At 46.4% G+C, this 20,754-nt stretch overlaps 2 protein-coding genes across 5 annotated transcripts in view; one reads left to right on the forward strand and one right to left on the reverse strand.

The window, feature by feature from the left end:
* Positions 1 to 3,863, reverse strand: part of RIPOR3 (RIPOR family member 3) — a 106,081-nt gene extending 102,218 nt beyond the window's left edge. For 2 of the 4 annotated variants that reach the window (XM_070486128.1, XM_070486123.1), the window contains exon 1: positions 3,736 to 3,840. The gene's annotated coding sequence lies outside the window, so the exon portion shown is untranslated. Of the gene's footprint in view, positions 1 to 3,381; positions 3,688 to 3,735 lie in introns of those variants that run through there. The other 2 variants (XM_070486121.1, XM_070486118.1) reach the window with 2 other exon arrangements.
* An 88-nt stretch (positions 3,864 to 3,951) lies between these two features.
* PARD6B (par-6 family cell polarity regulator beta) lies at positions 3,952 to 20,461 on the forward strand. Its single transcript, XM_044748188.2, has 3 exons — positions 3,952 to 4,402; positions 8,842 to 9,064; positions 17,680 to 20,461. Exons 1-3 carry the CDS (start codon positions 4,337 to 4,339, stop codon positions 18,507 to 18,509), a joined length of 1,119 nt encoding a protein of 372 aa, XP_044604123.1. The 5' UTR covers positions 3,952 to 4,336; the 3' UTR covers positions 18,510 to 20,461.
* Positions 20,462 to 20,754: the final 293 nt, after the last annotated feature.

A 20,754-nucleotide genomic window follows, 5' to 3' on the forward strand; every position in this document is an offset into this window, starting at 1 on the left:
CGCACCGCACTTGATGGTTTGCAGAGAAGTGCCATGTATTGTTTCTCATCTGTTCCTGCAACAATGACGTGAGGTAGGCGCTGCCAGTCCCCTTTTATAGAGGAGGAATCTGAGGCTCTGAGTGCTTAAAGGAAGAGGGTCAGGGTACCCAGCCAGCAAGGAGCAGAGTAAGGGTTCAAATTAATATCTATCACTTAAAAAAAATTAAGATCTGAGTGCCTCCAAATATAAAGGTCTTTCATGCTACTTAAGAGTAAATAAGATAATCCATGGGGAGGCACTGAGCACAGTTCCCGGCACCAGGTGGGACCCTCAGAAATGTTCGTTATCATCATCTTCATCAGCACCTTCTAGGGACCGGAAGACTTTAGCTGGTGGCTGCAGCCCGTCTACGGACACTGGTGGAAAGATTACCCTGCTCCTGCCAGTTCACCCCTGGTAATGTTGAAATAATTACCCATCTCCAGCATCCCCTGGTAATGTTGAAATAATTATCAATCTCCAGCATCCCTGGGGTACCATAGAATGTGAATCGCTGGAAGGGATTGCGGAGATGATCTCATCAGGCGCCTGCATTTACAGATGGAGACACTGAGTCCCAGAGAGGGGAAAGGTCGGCAAGCAAACGGCTCAAGGGCAGGGCTCAGGCACAGTGCCTGGCACATACTGCCCCCCAGGAATATGGGTTTTTACCTAAAAAGCCATCCACCTTCTTAAGGCTCCAGGAGATAATTCATTAGCACTCCCACCCCACCCCCACACAAAGTACTAAAGTGTTATAAACTATTAACCAGAAAATAGATCATATGACTTAATTCCAGCCCTGCAAAAGGGCTGAAAATGCTTTGGTGAGTAGTCTGAGATTCATAAATATACACTTCAGCCCTTTCTCAGAGAATTATTAACCAGCTCCATCAAAAATGGGACTTGGGCAATCAAGGAGAAAAAGAGCTGGCAAGAGAAACTTCTTGAAAAAAATCTCTCCACCAATATATATGATTTCTTGCCACCTCTTTCTTTTTTTTCCCTAAGAGGTGGAGAAGGAAGGAAAGAAAAAAGTATCATGTGTGAGACAGAATCAATAAAAAATAATTGTGGAAAATTACGAACCCTTTCCGCCTCACAAGGCAGACTCCAAAAACACAACAGTTGTGTTACATTGTAAAAGAAGATAAAGACAGAAAGCATTGAAAAGGAGGATAGAGTAGAAATGTAACTCTCACTAGCTTCTTTCCGAAGGTAGAGAAGGGCTGGAAAGATCTGACAGTGTGTGGGTGTAATAAGGAGACCATTCCTAACGAATCATTTTCTGAGCCTCTAATTTATGGCGTCCACGGCATACACCCACCTCGCTTATCTCCCTAACTCACTGAGTATGAATTCTCCCAGGCACGGGACTAGCTTTTCATTCCACACGTAGATCTTGATCAGCTTTAGCTTGAGGATTTGGGGGTGGGGAGGCATGATGGAGAGAAATGAGATTAGGGTTCAGTCTTCAAACTGAAGAAACAGGAATATAAACTCTTCTCTGTGCTGTTTCTCTGGGCTTCATGCTTCTCCAGAAAGGCTGAAATTCAGGCGCTGCGAACAAGCTTGTGGCCGTCACAGCCCTCGGAGTGAGAGGGTGCCCCTCCTCCACAATGCTTTTATCAAATTCTAACTATTTTCCACATTCCTGCCTTACACAACCCAGGCGCACTTGTGACGCAGGCCTCAGAGCAAATTCCACTTAGGAGATCCAGGAAGCTCTGGCCTGGCCCTCCCTTCTAGAAAGGAAAGTCCAAGTAAAGAGAGATGCCACACCCGGGGGAGGGGAGAGAGGACGTGACAACAGCTCCTGGAATGCAGGGCCCACACAGGTGCGTTGGCACCCACGAACTTCCTTTTCGAAAGGGTCTGATAAATCAGGACGGATAACAGCAATAAAGCTCAACCCAACAGTTGCTCACACAGAACTGGGGCCCCGGCTCCCACGGCATGGCCCTGGCAATCGGAGAGAGGAGGGTGACAGCTGAGGGGACAGACCCCTAAAAGTGGTGACATGTTTTCTAGTCAGCAGTTCTCAAAGAGGGGTCCCTGGGAGTCCCTGAGACCTTTTTCGAGAATTCTCAGCCAAAACTATTTTCACAATACTAAGATGTCACTTGCTCTCCTGAGCCTCCTTGTCTCCCAGGTGTAAGATGGGGTTTTCCAGAAGGGACATATGTGATGACATCATCACCCTGATGACTACCTGGAATGTGTGCTTGTGTATTCTTGTGTCTTGGAAAATTCTCAGTTTTAATGCTAATACCATGCAGAGTGAAAGACGTAACACATAAACAAAACACTTGGGCGCCCTCCATAATTCTTAAGAGCATCAAGGGACCAGACTGTCACGGAGCCCCATCACAGCGCCACACTTCATTTCTAGCTCAGCTTGAGTCACTGAGCAGGTGATTCTGACCAGGCGGTGGAGAAGGCAGCCTTATTATCATTTAGCTTGGAAGGGTATGCTTTCCATCTGTACTTCCAACCAAAATGACCAGAAAAACCTTAAATTCTCCCACAAACCTTTGGTGAACTGAACCCCTCAGGGGGAAAGATGGGTTTCTCACCTTTGAACCCCAGTGGGGCAAAGTTAACCTGAAGAAACCACACTCCCTCAGCTCCAGCAGCCGGCGAAGACCATCTGAGTCGCCGCCCGGAGTCAGGGACCATGCGACCTGCTCGCAGTGAGCAAAGCAGACGTGGTCCCTGCCTTCTCAGAGCTTTCATTCCAGGACAGAGGTGGGTGACTCCCAAAAACATGGGAAAACTGAAGCATGTCACAAGTACTGGGAAGGAGGGTGCAAGGTGTCAGAAGGGATTTGAGGCAGGCAGGAGATGAGGGGAGGAAGGGATGAAGTACCCTAACCACCTCTTCTTGGCCATCTCAGCTTAGCAACCCTGCGCGGACGCCCAGGCCCGGCTCACAGGAGGGCCCAACAGCTGTTTGAGAAGCAGCAGGCGCTCTGGTGAGCCCTCTGCAGGTGGGTGGGGACGTGGGGGTCTCCTCCTCACCCCCCCAGCATGGCCAACGCTAAACAGGGTCCCTGTGAGGAGGGACTGGGGCAGAGAACGATTTAGTCTGTTCTTATCAGGGACACGGCTCCGTCCCTCCACTCAGGGAAACGAACACAAGGCTGAGGCTGTCATTGGTGAAAACAGCAAACAGCCAAGAAACAGCTGGAAGAAGGGAAGAAGACGGCTTCAGAAGTTAAAAATAAATAAAAAAGAAAATCAAGCAAGCCCTGGAGGGCTGGTTTAGGAGAAGTCCCCAGGGAAACCGGAGCTGCGAGGAGCATCCCGGGCCTCAGCCCTCTTTCCCTCCCTCCCGGCGCCCACTCGACCCCTCCGGACCTGATGGACAAAACCGAGCGAGGAGAGGCCTGACGTTCTCCCCAGTAAACTGCTGCAGAAGCGAGAAAACTTGAATTTTGCAAGCAGAGTTGCAGCCGGACTTCTAAACGACGCGAGTGGGTGAGGGGGAGCGAAGCTGCAAGCTGCAGCATCCCCAAGTGGAAGCGGGGACCGGGCGGCCCAACCCAGCAGCCCCGCCGCGTCCCCGCAACCCGCTGAGCAGCGCTCTCCATCCCCCAGTGGGGCGCGCGCTCCGGTCGGGCCCCGGGCCACCAGGCGCGCGCCCGCGCGTGCGCAAAAGGCCCACCCGCCCCGCTCGTCTCCAGGTGCGCTCGCGCTTCCGGCCGGCCTTACCGGGGCGGAAACTCCAAAGCCCGCGCATGCGCCTTCCTGCTCTCCTGCTAGGTCCGGAGAGGCCCACCGCTTCAGGTGATCCCGCCCCTCCCTCGCAGGGCGGGACCAATCGCGCGGCGGTGGGCGGGATTTTCGAGAAGGCGGCCCGCCCACGCTCTGCGCGAGGCGTGTACCAATTGGTTGGCGCCGTGGGCGCAGGTGCGCGCTTCCTATTGGGTGTGGGCGGAGCGCGAGCCGCCCAGGCTTCCGCGGCGGCCGCAGGTGAGCGCGCGCACGCGCAGCGGCTGTCGGCCGGCTCGGGTGCGCGCGCGCGCGGGCTCGCGGGGGAGGCGGTCGAGAGAGAGGCTGCGGCTCAGTCCCCTCCGCTCCGCCCCCTCCTCCGCCTCCTCCTGCGCCGTCGCGGCCGCCGCCGAGGCCCCGGGGAGGGAACCGCGTCCCCGCCCGCCGCGCCTCCAGTCCGACCTCGGTCCCGCCGCGCGAGGAGCCAGCCGAGCGGAGCTGTGCGCGGAGGCCGAGCGCGGCCGCCCGTCCGCAGGTGCCGGTCCCCAGCCCGCCGGCCGCGCGCTCGCTCCCCGCTCCCGAGGGGCGGCCCGGCCTCAGCATGAACCGCGGCCACCGGCACGGGGCGGGTAGCGGCTGCCTGGGCACCATGGAGGTGAAGAGCAAGGTGCGCGGGCCCGCGCGGCCGGGGCGGGGCGGCGCGGCGCGATGGGGCCTGCAGGGGCCGGGGCCTGGGGCGGCCGGGGCGGCCGGGGAGCTGCCCGGGGGTCCGGCGCGGTGCGGACGGTGGTGGGATTTGGAGGCGGGGGATGGTGGGTGATAAGCTTGCGGAGAAGGGCGCTGGGGGCGGGGGGCTTGCGTCTGCTCCTGGCCCAGGTGGGAAGACCTGGAGCGCTTCATCGCGTTCCCGCCCAAGGATGGGGGGCGTTTGAGCGCCCCGTGGTGCGAAGGGTTTGGGGGGGGATTCTCCCTCCTGGCCTCTGAGTAAAAGGGCTTCGGTCGCAAAATGTTACCCCTTTCTGTGGTTCAAGACTGCGTCGAGGGGTGAAGGAGAGCCCAGGGCGCCCAAGGGCCCTTTTAAAGTTAGCTTTGCTTCCTGCTCGGGATTTTTCTAGCGCTCACTGTAGTATGCGTTTAGTCTATAAAATTATCACGATCACCTTTCGTTTGAGTAGCACTTTACAGTCGGAGAGTGGTGCTCTTTTCATTCCATCGTGCTACCTTTTCACATCAAGTGTTTTCGCTCTTGACCAGCGGTATGCCAATCTGCTGATAATTACGTCGGTATCTACTGAATTCCTAAATTGCAGGAGTCCCTGAGCAGGAGGGTAATCTATGCGGATTAATTAGGGAACACTTCCCAAAGGGGGTTTTGAACTGGAATTTGAAGGTGATCGGCGGCCACGGGAACATTTTCAGCAAGCTTTTCGTGAATTGAAGAGCCAGAAGGAGCTTAGGATAACTTAGTCTGTTTCCCGGAGAAGACAGAGGCTCAGAAATGTTACGACTTTGCCAAGCTCTGCTTTTATGATGAAATCTTAGAGCCTTTTTGTAAAAAAGAGTAACTTTTAGGCTTATAGAATACAAAAGAGAGGACACCGGCTGGGCCTTGAGAACATGTAAAATGGAGTAGGGAAGACCAAAACATGTAAAAGAGTGGAAGAAAAGTAAAAGTGTATCAACTTCAAAAAAGGAAACATCGTTGAACGTGTACTTAGGACGCAAAATCAAGCAGTGATTTCGGGTGATCCTGGAGCCTCTGGTAGAATGGTTTTTATTATCTAGAGTTGATAAGCAAAGTTCTGTAAGTTGCTGTAACTGACATCATTCCATCAAGAATACATTCATTTTTAACATTTTACGGTGTCATTTGCAACTTAACTCGTGTCAGGATAGGCACTAGTTTCAGAACCCCGTGTGGTTAATGAGAATGGAAGTGTAATTATAGCAGTTTAAGGAATGTGCTCTTCCCTGTGGCCTCCATGGAACTGTCACAGCAAATTGAAGTGACTTGGTTGAACTAAGAGAGAAGATGACTCAAAATATAGAGAGCTTCTCTAGCAGTATGGTGGCGTTGGTGTTTCCATGCCCAGTCGTTGAACCTGCTCATGGCTTTTCTGTTATAAATTTAGTTTGGGTTTGTGGGAGTTGAGGTTAAAAAAAGAAAAACGCTTGTGATATTGCGTAATCTTAAAATTCAGTTTGTGGTCCCAATCTTGGGAGTTACATTTTTAATTTTTTTATCATAAGAAAACATGAGTAGGGATCTTAGGCGCACTGATAAAGACAAGCAAATAGTAATTTCTCTCTCGGACTAGGAAACCTTGAGCGCTTGGGGACTGGAATTTCTGGCTTTCCACCTTTCTCTTCTGTCATCTGATTTGTGAATATTTCCCATACTTTGTCTGAACTGCATGTTGTATGTTTGACCTCTCGTACTGCTCTTAGTGAACCATGTCTCTTAAAGAGAATCAAGGCATTCTGAGAACCTACACCAATTGAAGTGTGGTCTCACGTGTTCTAACTGTTGATAAATAGGCACAGTATAGGTACTGTTTCTAGTGTGTCTGTGGCGCTTGTGTTTTAACTATACTGTTGATACATTTATTTTTAATGGGTTAAATGAAACACTTGTCATCTTAACCATTTGAAATACTTGGTCAGATGTTTGAAACAATATTTCCCTCTTCACTGCTTTAATGATATGGCAAACTTTTTACAAAACTGATGGCTAAGAGATTGTAACCACAACTAGGTGACATGCAGATCCACATTTCAGGACCTCTTTTTCTTCTGCATAGAAAACTTTATCATCTTTGCCCGTGGAAGGGGAAATGGTGCAAATAATCAAAGTAATGGATAATGCAAATATAACTGTAGTTACATTGTGATACCAGCTACCATGTGACTTTTCTTTGGTAACTGATTTATCTTCTTGTTTCTCCCGAGTCAGGAAAGTTCTTAATCAATAATCAAGGTGGTGTCCTTTAATAACCTTGGAACAGTCTTTGAGCTGTACATTTCCTAATTATTTTTCATGGGCAAACAGGATATTAAAATTAAGTTTGCATTTCTCCAATGTACCAGCAGATCCTGGGAGAAGGGTGTCCGTACTCGTTCTGGGTGGCCAGGGCAAACTAGACCAGGCTAAAAAAAAGTCATAAATGGTTTACATAGTGAAGAGTTGTTGACTGGGTCTCAATTTTGTCTCTATCTTCGTATTTTTTGCTGCAAGAAGCATAACAATTTCTCTTTTTTTTTTTTCTGCTAACATTTGCAAAAGGGCTCATCTACAGTGAAGCCGTATAGTTTTCCATTGTTTTTATCATAACATTTAAGCAAGAGAAAAAAATGCTGAGCAAAGATTTTTCATCCAGAAGCTTTAACAAAAACATTGAAGCCCTAAAATGTTCAGTTATGAGATGTTACTCCCATTCCTGTATCCGGGGAGGTGATAAACCCTGGGATGAATCAGAAAGCACTCGGAGCCCCATGTTGTGACACCAGAATAAGGAAAATGGAGGAGAAACTATGACTTTTGATAACATCATAGACTAACTCTGATAGCAAGGGTGTTCCCAAGTTTTTATTTACTTTGAAACGTGACTAAACTTTCTGAGAGCTTCAGATCTGAGTCACCCTATTTTGACAAGTGTTAGTGTTTATGTTTTAGGAATGTGTTTTAGAATCTGTTTTAATTATTTGTTAGAGGTAAGAGGTGGTGTTAGTGAGTTTTAATTTAAGAGTAGTGTGGGTGTAGGCAGGCGGAGGAACTTAGATGCCACAAAAGCAGTGGATCCAGGTGTCACGGAGGGTCCTTGGGAAGACAGACTGACACGTTTGTAACCTGCTCAGATTATCCTGACTCTGCCTGATGTTTCAGGCTGTCTTAGTGGAACGTTGCTATTTCTTGCTGATAATAGTTATTTAGAGGGAAAATGAGTTCAGTGGTCAAACACGTTTGGCAGACATTTGTTTAAAAATTTTTTTTAAATCAACTGTAGGACTTAGCAGAGGCTTGGTGTCTGAGCTCCACAGTGATTCCTGAAAGTGCAGTTCTAGTCACGTAGCATCTCCCGAGCGGACGTGACTGGGCCGCTTTCGGAGGAAGGCTGGTGGACCTCTCTGAGGTTTCCACATTTGAGGCAGTGCTGCGCCAGCCCCATAGTCACTCACAGATCCTGTCGGTTATGGACCAGACGAAGCCGGTCCTCAGGGTCCAGTAAGAGCCGCTCTCGTGATTTGGCATCTGGAGAGCAGAGATGTGATTCTAGAGTGGGGAGGCCGCCCTGAGAGCCCAGGCCGTGAAGATAAGTATTGGGCGTGATGGAGGCACCGCCCGCCCTCCCTGTTTCTGTGATCTCTCATGCCTCTGGAGTAATTCTCTTCCCTCACTGCTGGGCGCGCTCCTAGTGCAGGCCCCAGGCTTTCTGTCTCTGGGGCCCAGCACCGTGCCAGCACATAAACACTTCTTGGGTTAATTGGATGGTTGGAGGGCATATATTTGATGTGTTAATAAAGCTGATTTTTCTGCACTAACTAGGGAAGATGCTTCTCTCTAAACCTCTGTCTTATATGATGTACTTCCATTTGTATCGTACCCTGAGGCCAAGAAGCTCAAACTTCTTTTTGTATGTGTTGATGTTAATTCTTGCCATTTCCTGTGAAATCGTAATTCCTTTTATGGGGGAGGAAACTTAGATGCTTTCTGCTAACTGTCAAATCAAAGTCTTGGGTGCATCTGTGGTACCCCGTGGCCTGAGTGAGGACAGTACTGCTGTCAGGATCCGGGCTCCAGACGGTGTTTGCGCTGAGTCACTCTGCAGGACCGTCCCCAGGGAGGCGCGGGCAGCCCAGGGAGTGAGGGGAGCCCGCGTCTCCTGAACGGAAGGCCCGCAGAGACGCTGCCGGGGAGGGCGCATCCCTAGCCTTTCTTGGGCTGCTCTGTCTCCAGATGCACGAGGTCTCTGCCGACAGATTCTGCCACGGGAGCTGTCTTCTTTATTCAGGACAATACTGTGCTGGCTGATTTTTCTGTGGCATGCATTTTAAAATTGGGTCCTGTTTCTTTTGTTTTTTTAATTAATGTGTTTATTATATTTATAGTTTGGAGCTGAATTCCGTCGGTTTTCACTGGAAAGATCAAAACCTGGAAAATTTGAGGAGTTTTATGGATTGCTGCAACACGTTCATAAGATACCCAATGTCGACGTTTTGGTGGGCTATGCTGACATCCATGGAGACTTACTGCCCATCAATAATGACGATAATTATCACAAAGCTGTTTCAACAGCCAATCCACTGCTTAGGATTTTTATACAAAAAAAGGGTAAGTACCACCGTTTAGGAAAATTATTTTAGAAACAGAAGTAGTTCATAATTTGCCTCATTGATGGAATACGCAGACTTAATGAATGCCACAAACTCAATGAAGAGACATTTTTGTGTGACTTCTTACCGTGTTACCTAACAAGTGGATTAAAACCTTTGTGATAGTGTTGGTTTTATTAATATCTTTATACGTCACTGAGTGTATTTTAGGAAATTTGTGTTTTTAATTACTTTAATTGTACTCTCTTAGGTTTCTTTTTAATAGAATCTAGGAACTTATTGAATCTTCACTTCATTGAGTGGAATTTTGTCCATTCAGAAAGATGTGGTTTAAAGAGTATGACTTTGGAGTCAGAGAAACCTTCTAGTTTTTTGGGGGCAGCCAACTTCCGAGTGCTGTATTTACTGTTTAACCGAGGGAAAGTTATTCATCCTTCCTGGGTCTCAGTGTCTTTGTCTGGAGAGTGGGCTTGCTGTCTCACAGGGTCACTGGAGAGATGGAATGCGCTAAGTGCCACGTCCTCGTATGCAGTAGGCATCCAGCAAGTGTTTTCTTTCCTTTCTATTTGAGGCTATTTTTCAGAGAAATACAACTAGTTGATTGTCTAGAAAATCAGATAGCAAGTGATTATTTTGGAGGAATGTAAACACTGATATTAGTCTTGCAAAAGAACATTTGAAATAACGACTCTACATGCCAAGCATTTTCAAATGTGTTTTGAGTCCTAAAACGTTTTTTTAAACTTTGTGGCCTCCTCTGTGTGTGTGTCTCTGTCTGTCCGTGTGTCTCTGTCTGTCTGCAGATGGGCATGGTGTGTGCCATTTACTCCTTTGTCTTTGGTAAGTGAAGAGGTTGGAGATCCCCGGTGAGAGTAGCAGGCGCGCTCTGGGCGGGATGAGGAGAGCCTTGCCGGGTTTGTAAACCGCCCCAGGGAGCAGTCTGAGAGAAAGGGTGGGGATTAGCCTTGAAGGTGAAACTTTATTTCCAACCAGCTGATAAGCATTGGACCACTCCCAGGGCTTTGAAATTCCACTGATTGTGTATCTTTGCTTGTCTGGGTTTGGAGGAACTAAAGTCTACCAGCAAAATAAACCTCCAAGGGTAGCTTATGTTTATGTATATCAGTTGACTATTTACAAAATACTTATAAACACAGAAATTAATTCCCCCCCCCCCACAAGACTCCTGAGGTGGATTTCATAGACGGGTAAGTGGAGGGTGGTACAATTAGACTATTACTTTGGGAAGAGTACCTGGGCCGTCAGGATGCTTTGGAGTGACCAGCACTCTTAGAGGAGAGAGCAAGGCCGCGGAGAGGAGGAGGCTGAGGAGTGCAGTGCTGGAAGACGCTGGGGTGAACTTGAGAGTCGCTGGCCCCCCTGCCGGATGGCGCAGAGCTGAAGAGGAATCGACAGAGAAAGGCTTTCTGGCTTGGAGCCTGATGGCTGGGATGGTGTCATAAGCAGAATTTGAAGGAGGGATGGACTTGGAAAGAAAATTGGTTTGGTTTTAGGACAGAAAGGCTTATCTGGCAGGTGCCTTTCAACCGTGCCATGTAGGAAATTGGAAATGGGAGACTGGAGCTCGGGGTAGAAATCCAGAGGCTGGTCAGAGAGGCAGGAAAATGAGAGTTGTAACTTTCAGGAGCAGATTGAAGGGCTAGCGGAGATGAAGACTGTGGGACAGACCCCCGGAAAGCTGTGCACAGAATGTTGGGGAAGAGAGAGCGGCAGTAGAGGAGAGAAGGACAAACGTTTGAGTGGAGCTTGTCATTTTCAGCAGAATGATTTAAATAATTGTCGGCCTTTGTTGTTAGCAGTTGTAATTTTCATTAAAAATTTAGGGGCTGACCCGGTGGCGCAGCGGTTCCGCTTTGGCAGCCCGGGGTTCACTGGTTCAGATCCCAAGTGTGGACATGGCACCGCTTGGCAGGCGTCCCACATATAAAGTAGAGGAAGATGGGCACGGATGTCAGCTTAGGGCCAGTCTTCCTCAGCAAAAAGAGGAGGATTGGCAGCAGTTAACTCAGGGCTAATCTTCCTCAAGAAAAATTTAGTTGCTGTTTGCAGCGTGTGTTCAAATGGAGAATGACTGTCTGGCAAAGTTTTGTTGGGTTATCCTCTTTGTTAGAAAGGTTCCAGGGGTTGCATTATACTGCGGCAAGTTTTTGTTACTGGAATTGTAATGCCCAAGTGGTTGTGGGGTTAATCCTAGCGTCTTCTGGGGATGGTTGTCTTCTGCTCGTTCCTTTTGAAACGTGTTTATGCGTGAACAGAAGTTCTCCATGTCATCGAGGTAAACCTCCAGTACGATTAATAATCCTTAGAATTTGGTTTAGAAATAGGCAATCCATTTGAGGCCGGCCTGGTGGTGCAGGGGTTAAGTTCATGCGCTCTGCTTCAGTGGTCTGGGGTTTGCAGGTTCAGATCCTGGACGCGGACCTACACGTCGCTCATGAGGCCACGCTGTGGCAGCATCCCACGTAAAGTAGAGGAAGATTGCTGTAGATTTGAGCTCAGCAGCGATCTTCCTCACAAAAAAAAAAAAAATAGGCAGTCCATTCAACAGAAAATTTTTGTTTTTAAAAATATAAATTTAATGCAAATGGGACTTAAGCAAAAAATGAAAGAAAGTTTTGGTCAGTTTGTTCCTGCTTAAAGCCCTCCACTGGCTTCCCATCACGTCCAGAATAGGACCCTTCCTGGCTGGACTTCACAGCCTCCTCCTCCGCTCCCACGGCACGGCCGCTGCACAGCGTCTTTCTGTCGCTCAGGCCTGGGAGGCCCGCTGCCCTCTCCGGGCTGTTGCACTTGCCGCTGCTTCTGTTAAGCGCGCTTCCCCCAGCTCCTGCCACGGCTGCCTCCTCCTCCCTCGGACCTCAGCTCCTGGAACTTCCGCCCGGGCCTCTTCGGACCCCCAGGCGAGCCCCTGCACCCACCGTTACCACATTGCCCTCTGAGGACCTGGAATTACCTTAGTTAAGTACAAGCTCACTTGTTTGTTGTCTGTCTTACAGACACTGCCCTGTGCTTCATGGTGATACTTTTTTCTTCTACACAAAACTCAGTCGATGCTTAAGTATAAAGTTGATTTTATGTAAACTTTAATGGACATTAAATTCAGGAAACTAATATAAAGCATGACATTAAATATAGCTACATTTTACTGGTTCATTGCAACACACACTCCGTTTTCTTGGCTTGTTGACTCCAATTTAGGGATCAACAGGGCAGCTGTTACACTAGATATGGTGCCAGTTGATTTTTTAAAACAGATTTCCAGACCATTTTAATTCTCTTATTTTTTTTTTGCTGAGGAACATTAGCCGTGAGCCGACATCTGTCCCAGTCCTCTTCTATTTTGTATGTGGGTTGCCGCCACAGCATTGCTGACAGGTGGTGTAGGTCTGTGCCTGGGATCCGAACCCACGAACCCAGGCCCCGAAGCAGAGTGCACCGGGCTTGGAACCACTCAGCCACGGGGCCGGCCCCCCATTTTAAATTTTAAAACTATGTTATCTTTTAAAATCTGATACGCTCTACTTTTATTTAGTAAATTGAATGCATAAACTTCTTTATAGTGAACTCAAAGATAGTGTTGCCTGTCTTGAAAAGTTTTGTGTTTTATAATAATTTATTGTTAGAAGGAAAACCATACACTCTATTTCTAGGACTGTTATCATGGAAGTGAAAACAAAACAGAAAACCTGATATCTTAAAAGTTATTTTCACAAAGAGGATTCCCAGGTCTTGTGCCAGCCCCGCCCCCTCCTGGAGTCCAGAGGATCCTCATCTGTTTGGGGAAGGAGACCAGAAGGCCAGAGGAGCGCTTTCCTTCTCTTGTTGTTAGGTTATTTGCAGTAGACAATTTCAGAAAACATTTAAAGCTTGTACCTTTAAAAAATACTCAGGTCCTTTCAGCAGCTTTGGAATAGAGCCAGGGAAATGTGTACTTTTTAAAAGCTCCCCAGCCCGCCGTGAGGATCAGCCGAGTCTGGGGTCCGCTGATGTGCACAGGCTGCTTGCCAGATCTGATCCGAATGTCTACACCGCAGCTTCTTGCTATATCACCCTCTCTTTTTGTATGACATCAAACAAACACGTTTACATCTCGGATGTATTCAAAAGAGTTTGCTAGAAACACAAGAAGGGCCTTGCCTTAAACATCATCTCACTTAGGACGTGGCCCTGTGGCCCAGACGCCTGTGATGGGACAGGCACCCGCGCCATCTCAGAACTTTACTGTGCAGTGGGCTTATTTGCAGATGTATTTTAAGGTTATATTTTAATGAATCAGGGTTTAATGTCTAAGGGATATACATTTTTATAGTAAATTGTTGGGGCCAGCCCGGGGGCGCAGCGGTTAAGTACACATGTTCCCCTTCAGTGGCCCAGGGTTCACTGGTTTGGATCCCGGGTGCAGACATGGCACCGCTTGTCAAGCCATGCTGTGGTAGGCGTCCAACATATAAAGTAGAGGAAGATGGGCATGGATGTTAGCTCAGGGCCAGTCTTCCTCAGCAAAAAAGAGGAGGATTGGCAACAGATGTTAGCTCAGGGCTAATCTTCCTCAAAAAAAAAAAAAGGTAAAAAAATAGTTAATTGTAAAAAGTAATTTAACAAAAGGTATGGCCCAGAAATAAAAAATTAATAAAAAGAAGAAATTGTGGAGAAACATCTCAGAACATGACGCTGGTTGATCATGACAGAAACCTGGGTGTCACCTTTGACACATACCTATTTTTAGTCACCAAGCCTATTAAAACTATGTTCTAATTATTTTCCAAATTTGTTTCCTTTATCATCTCCACGGCCTCTGCTCCAGGCTAGGTGCCATCCTAAATGACTGGGTAGCCTCCTGTCTTGCCCCTCAGGGCCTTTCTCCAGCTGCAGCCAGAGTGAGCTGTATAGAAAAACCAAAATCCTTGGTTTTCTTCCCCTTGCCCTTAGGCTGAAGTCCATAATCCTCGACACTCCCCAGGAGGCCCTGTGTGTCTGCGGGCCCCTGGCTGCTCCTCTGACTCGGCTCTTGACTCCTCCCCCCCCCTCCTTCGTTTTCACCTTAGCGAGCTCCTCTGTCTACCCATCTCTCTGTAGCTCCTGGATCCTGTGTCTGGAATGTTCTTCCCTCCCTTCTACCTGATTAGCTGCTGGCTTCTTTTCAGTCTCAGCGTAAACCTCACTTTCCTAGAGAAGCCTTGCCTCGCCCTGCAGGCAGCACTGGGTACCTCACAGCTCTTGGCACCTTTGTGGTGATTGAATTGTTTGAAATTGTGTTCGTTGCCGTCTCCTTTTTTTAGGCCGTAAGCACCATGACAGCGAGCACCTTCACCTGCTTTGTTCGCTGGCTGCAGCACAGAGCTCCAGGCCTGGCCCCATCGTAGATGCTCCTTAAATATTTAGGGATTTAGGGATTGATTTTTCTTATGTTAGGAAGTGGAGATTCTGCAAAATTTGAATAATACTTTAAGTGATGTTTAATCCTTTTAAAGTTGCCAGATCTATTTCCTTTAATCATTTTGGATTAGAACAAGGGTTGGCAAACTAAGGCTTGCTGGTGTTTGCGTAAACAGGTTTTCTTGGAACCCCCATGCCCGGTGCGTTGTTGCCCGTGGCAGCGTTTGCAGCAGAGACCGTGTGACCCGCAGTACGTGAAGTTTTACTCTACAACTCTTGATGCAAAAGGGTCGTCACCCCTGCATTAGAACAGCTTCAAAAATTATTTCGCTCTCCCCTGTCTTCCTGCTCAACTTCAGATGGTTTGTATCTTGAGCTTTCTCGATGACTCCACCATGAGCTGTTGCTGTTTTGTTAGCGTACAGGGCTGCTAATGGGCTTGATATAAAGGCTGGTTTTTTTCTTCCAGATTTGGTCCTTATTCACTCTAGGCTTTTGTTTGTTGTATCTGCGCCTGCCACTCCCTGGTGGACCCTTGCCCCCTACTGGGAATCTGTGAGTTAGGGCTCTGTGTGAGCTAAGGAGTGAGAGAGCCAGGCTTTTCAGAACTCATGTTTAAAGAGTAAGAGGGCCAGGGCCAGGGCCTGCAGGGCCCCTTGGTGAGTAAAGCACGGGGGCTTTCTGTGTAAGGAAGGGAGACGTCCACTGTGGCTACTCAGGGCCGTTCCGGGTGGATCCTTGTCCGTTTAGGTAGCCCAGATTGTTGGCTGAGGGACAGGCTGGGCATAAGTGAGGTCTTGCTGGATGAGCCTGTATCATGTACTGTTGCTTAAGCCTGGGTTTATAAAGTGGAAGGTTGCTGTGAACCAAGTTTCCCAGCTTTGCGTCTCCTTCTGAGTTTAGTGCTCTGAGCACAGACTCAGGTAGAAAGTCACCTGCCGTTCCCGCTGGACCGTCACCTTTACCCTTTGCCCTAACACCCTGCACCTGGCCTTCCGCCAACATATTTCTTTTCCCAGTGGCTGGAAACTGATTAGCCAGATGGGAGAACAAAGGTGCCTTTGTGCTGGGGCATATTGCTTTAGAGAATTGAGGAGAGAGCATTCACACAGAGTCTGGATGCGGTGCCAAATTATGCAGATTTGGGGGGTTTTGGTCAGGTTTCCCATGAGTATGTATGTAGGCAACTGGATTTTGTTCTCCGTTTGTATGATCTGGAATTTCCCTTATAAATATTATGTGGGCTTTCTTAATTGATTGTTTTAAAATGAAAATATATAATTTTGAGAAAACACATTCAGTAGAATACTGTTGTTGATAGATTTTTGGCCAGATTTTGCCAAAAAGATTCTTGTTTCAATAGCTTTATTTCCAAAGCCAAATGGTAAGTTCCTGACTCTGTAAGAACACATAAATGAAGAGAAAATTATCCCCAGGGGGAAACAATCCCCCAAAATAAGCTACCCCTAGTCTTGTACACTTGTCTGAAACTAGCTTTTGAAGACTGTCCAAGCAGCATGAGAAAAGAATCCTGAAGGTCTCCGTTCTCTGACACGAGTCGACGCTTAAGAGTGACGATGTGAGTGTGTAAGGTATCGGCCTAGGGAGAAAGCCTGGGTCCAGTCTTTTCTGTGTCACTTTCTTTGTACCCTTAACCTCCTGGTCTGTGCAGTGAGGAGGATGATACACTTACAGCGGGGAGAGTGCCGGTCGGGGTGGGGGAATGGGAGCCGCGACGTCACCGTCAGCTGCAGGAGCCGCTGGCACTAGGGTTCTGGACTAGTTTTTTTTTGAAGAAGGAGGGGCTTTTACCTCTTTTATTCTTAGTAAATATTTCTTTATCCTTGAAGCTTCTGGCTTTTTAGTTTATTGCCATTCCAGTTATTTTTTCATCGTGATTTAAACCTTTGTGCCTGCTGTTGATTTCGTTTCCGCTTCTTCCCGGATGAGATGTTTTATTTGTAGACTGTCTTCCCTGCGCGCTGGGATTGAAGAATATCTGGTTTTAGGTGCCCTGTTTGCCCTTGGTTTACATCAGAGATTACAAATTGCTGGTTTGAAGAATGAATTCAACCCCCAGATGTTATTTGGCTCACACAGGTTTTTGTTGTTTAATTAGGTGTCAGCATTTAAAAATGGGGAGATTTTTACCTAAAAAATAAGACTCTCTGGCAGATTGGATCTGGCCACACAAATTCCTACAGTCCATGAAGGGCGACTGCCTGGAAGAGGAGGAGCTGTGCCCTTAAGTGGGGCAGGAGCTCCCGTTTGCCAGAGTCCTTACCACCCCGTGTTGTCTGTCACCACCACTGAGACAAGATGTCATTGCACTTGATGGTTTTCACACAGTGAAGAAAAAAGTTAAGAGTCTTACACATCAGCCTCTTTCAAAGTGGGAAAGTGAAAGATTAAGAACTCACCCGGTAGGGCTGTCCTGGTGGCACAGCGGTTAAGTGCGCCACGTTCCTCTTTGGCAGCCCGGGGTTCGCCGGTTCGGATCCTGGGTGTGGACATGACACCGCTTAGCACGCCATGCTGTGGTGGCCTCCCACGTATAAAGTAGAGGAAGATGGGCACAGATGTTAGCTCAGGGCCAGGCTTCCTCAAAAAAAATGTTCAAAAAAGAAAAAAGTTCAAAAAAAAAAGAACTCCCCTGGAAAACAGAGAGTGTTTATTTGCAGAAGACCCAAAGTCCTGTTTGATATGCATTCATTTAATTACATTATCATTTAATGGATATTATCTACTTCATTTAGTTACATCATTTGTTCTCTTGATTTACTTGTCAATCAAAAGTGTCCTATTTCATGTCGCTGAGTTGAATATGATAAACAGGCAAATTGGAGGGTTTTTTTAAACAAATGACGGAAAAATACATTTTAAGTAACTTGTGTAAAATGATGTTTAGGAATCTGTTTGTCAGACTTAGCAGGCTTTCGCTTGCCGCACTTAATGTTAGTCGTCATTGAGCTTTATCAGGTTTGACTTCAGCGTTTGCTGGTTTTATGACGTGTCCTTGACAGGGCCACCTGCGGGTTTGTCCTATAGCGGATCTTCGTGCTGCGCTACACTTTGATCTGGTTAGAATAAGCTCATATTTAACTAGTTTGTTTATGTACCAAATGGCATTTGTTATCCTTTCAGTACAGACTCAGCTGTAGATAAATGGGTGTTTTCACAGCATTTCCATAATTATTTTATTTTATTTTTAAACAGAAGAAGCAGACTACAGTGCCTTTGGTACAGACACACTAATAAAGAAGAAGAATGTTTTAACCAATGTATTGCGTCCTGACAACCATAGGAAAAAGCCACATATAGTCATTAGTCTGCCTCAAGACTTCAGGCCTGTGTCTTCTATCATAGACGTGGACATTCTCCCAGAAACGCATCGCAGGGTCCGTCTATACAAATACGGCACTGAGAAGCCCCTCGGATTCTATATCCGGGACGGCTCCAGTGTCAGGGTGACACCACACGGCTTAGAGAAGGTCCCGGGGATCTTTATATCCAGACTCGTCCCAGGAGGTCTGGCTCAGAGCACAGGACTGTTAGCTGTTAATGATGAGGTTTTGGAAGTTAATGGCATAGAAGTTTCCGGAAAGAGTCTGGATCAAGTAACAGACATGATGATTGCAAACAGCCGCAACCTCATCATCACAGTGAGACCGGCGAACCAGAGGAATAACGTTGTGAGGAACAGTCGGACTTCCGGCAGCTCGGGCCAGTCTACCGATAACAGCCTTCTCGGCTGCCCACAGCAGATGGAACCAAGCCTGGAGCCAGAGGAGGAAGACAGCGATGACGAGGACATCGTCATTGAAGATAACGGGGTGCCACAGCAGATTCCCAGAGCTGTTCCCAATACCGAGAGCCTGGAATCATTAACACAAATAGAACTCAATTTTGAGTCTGGACAGAATGGTTTCCTTCCTTCTAACGAAGTAAGCTTAGCACCTGTAGCAAGTGGCCCAAGTACAGAATTTGAAACTCGTGCTCCAGATCAGAAGCTCCTAGAAGAAGATGGAACAATTATAACACTATGAAACGGTTGTTCGGATGTTTTCCATTTGAGGATGCTGTGGGGACTTGTAAATTTGGCTAAAGCATATATACCTCTGAACCAGTAACCTGGAATAGGCATGAGAAAAATAATATTGCAAGCTTAAAATGTTATTAAAATAGTATTTGGTAATTGTTAATATAAACTTTGGTGGGTCAGAGGTGAATTTAAGTCTAAACAAGGGGCCTTGGCTGATGAAGGGATGTGCTTTGCTCTGCGTCTGCGGAGGCCTGGGTGTCGAGCACGCTCTCAGAACCGCGAGAGAGGGCCGGTCCTTTCTGTCTGAAGTGGTTGCGTGTTTAACCTGCTGTGCAGGGCCCAGTTAGTTTTTCCTTTAACTGTACTTTTTAAAATTCTAATGTGAAGAAGTCTGACTCTATCTTTTGGTACCTTGGGGACCTCAGCTCCTATGTTCCCTGTATTTTGTTCTGATTCCTTAATGTTGTTCCTCTGTTGCTAATTAAGTAATTTTTTCAAATGCTTTTTTCTCTAATTTCTAAGAAATCAAACCAGTTGACTGTTCTAGGAGTTGCTTCCTATGTCATAAAGCGTTGAAGCTCTGTTCCTGGATTAAGACTCTGTAACAGTTGTTGGAGTTCGCGTGTGTCCCTCTTAGAGCTTTCGTATTTACACACTCATTCCACGTGCGTGTAATTGATGTTGTGGACGGCAGTTCCATCGACTCTGGTCGCGTGGGAGACTCTCCCCAACCTCTTCTTGTCCTCGTTCCGACTCTCAGTGGAAATCCTTCCTTTTGTTGTTGGTGTGTGCATTTTGTTGGTGTGCGTTCATAGTCTTTTTAATGTATTCGAGTAGTGCGAATCATTTTGGACAAAAAATGCACCCAAATTAAGAGACTTTGACACACAGGACAAACTTGTGCACTTTTTATATGAAAAATTTGGGTTTTCCTTAGTGAGATTTCTAGGAACACTGTCTACACTTTATGAAAAATACGAAGTATTCACCTTGGACAGGTAGAGTTTATCACTGTTAATTTGAAGAGGCTATTTATTACTTTCCAGTGCATCCACTTAGAACGAGTTGAGAGTGAGGCTGCTTTCACTCCTTGCCTGGCTTCATTGTACGACGTGCACAAGCACGGCAGGATGCTTGTATATAGAACTAAGGAGAGTATGGAGTACCTAAGTTCCCACTGGCTTATGGGTATTTCTCTCGGTTATTTATTGATGAAGTTTATGGTGGGGCTAGGATGGGTACTTTTATAACAATTGTATGCTGTTAAAACAATGAAGAATCAAATGACTCCGTTTTGAAGGATATTTTCTCTCTATGGTAAAAATATATGAAGCAGTCAAGTGGACTGAGTGCAGATAGCTTGACTCAGAACACTTACATGTATTTTGTTCACGTTACCGCTAAACATATTATCGCTAAACTCTTAACCGCACATTCTGGAATACATGGTACTTTTTGTTGAATTCACTGAAGTTCTCCCACGGATATACCACTGTCTTTTAACAGCATTCCAGCTTTAACATTCTGTGAGTTTTATAAATTTGACTCTTGAATGGCAAAATAATGTTACTCTGTAGAAGGTTTAATCTCGTTTATATTATAAGCGGTGCAGGGGTTCAACATTTTAAGTAAAAATACTTTCACACACTACCTCTCTCTCTCTCTCTTTTTTTTAACAAAGTTTTAACATCAGAACTTTTGGGGAGGGGAAACACTTCAGGGCTTGACTTTTTGTACAAATTTTAACTGTAAAATACAGATTTGTCTTGTATGTATTCATGAAAATGGAAATCAGAGCTGCTAGTGCGTTTTGTTTTAATTATCCTGCTAAGGGTATATGTCAACGGTGTTTTCAACTAGATCTCTCCTTTAAATTATTGCTAAAATGATTGATTACTAGACGTATTGTAAAACCAATAGATCTTGGTTATACAATAAAATGTCAATTCCTTGGTAGTCTGAATCAGTTATTTCAAGTGTTCCTTATTAACAGTATCAGTGGGTTCAGCATAAGATTTTATAGTACTCAATGTCAGGCCTAACTGTGAATTTTGTTCTGTATCTTAAGTAAATTTATGATAATGTTCTCATGAGCTATTAACAAAATATATGTACTTTTGTGAACTATGAATTTTCTAATTAAATTTTACATGCGACAACATGATTTTTACATGAATGATACTTTGTTTAAACTATCAAATGTCAGTATTTTACTACAATTTTATTATAAAATGTACATTATCACTAAA

Source organism: Equus asinus, chromosome 15, assembly GCF_041296235.1.
Source record: "Equus asinus isolate D_3611 breed Donkey chromosome 15, EquAss-T2T_v2, whole genome shotgun sequence".
Taxonomy (NCBI): Eukaryota; Metazoa; Chordata; class Mammalia; order Perissodactyla; family Equidae; genus Equus; species Equus asinus.

Bases quoted from the DNA above. Each gene is read 5' to 3' on its own strand.
- PARD6B (XM_044748188.2), top strand. From the start codon at position 4,337: ATGAACCGCGGCCACCGGCACGGGGCGGGTAGCGGCTGCCTGGGCACC. The intron at 4,403-8,841 runs GTGCGCGGGCCC...TTATATTTATAG, and splicing joins CCATGGAGGTGAAGAGCAAG to TTTGGAGCTGAATTCCGTCG. The intron at 9,065-17,679 runs GTAAGTACCACC...ATTTTTAAACAG, and splicing joins GATTTTTATACAAAAAAAGG to AAGAAGCAGACTACAGTGCC.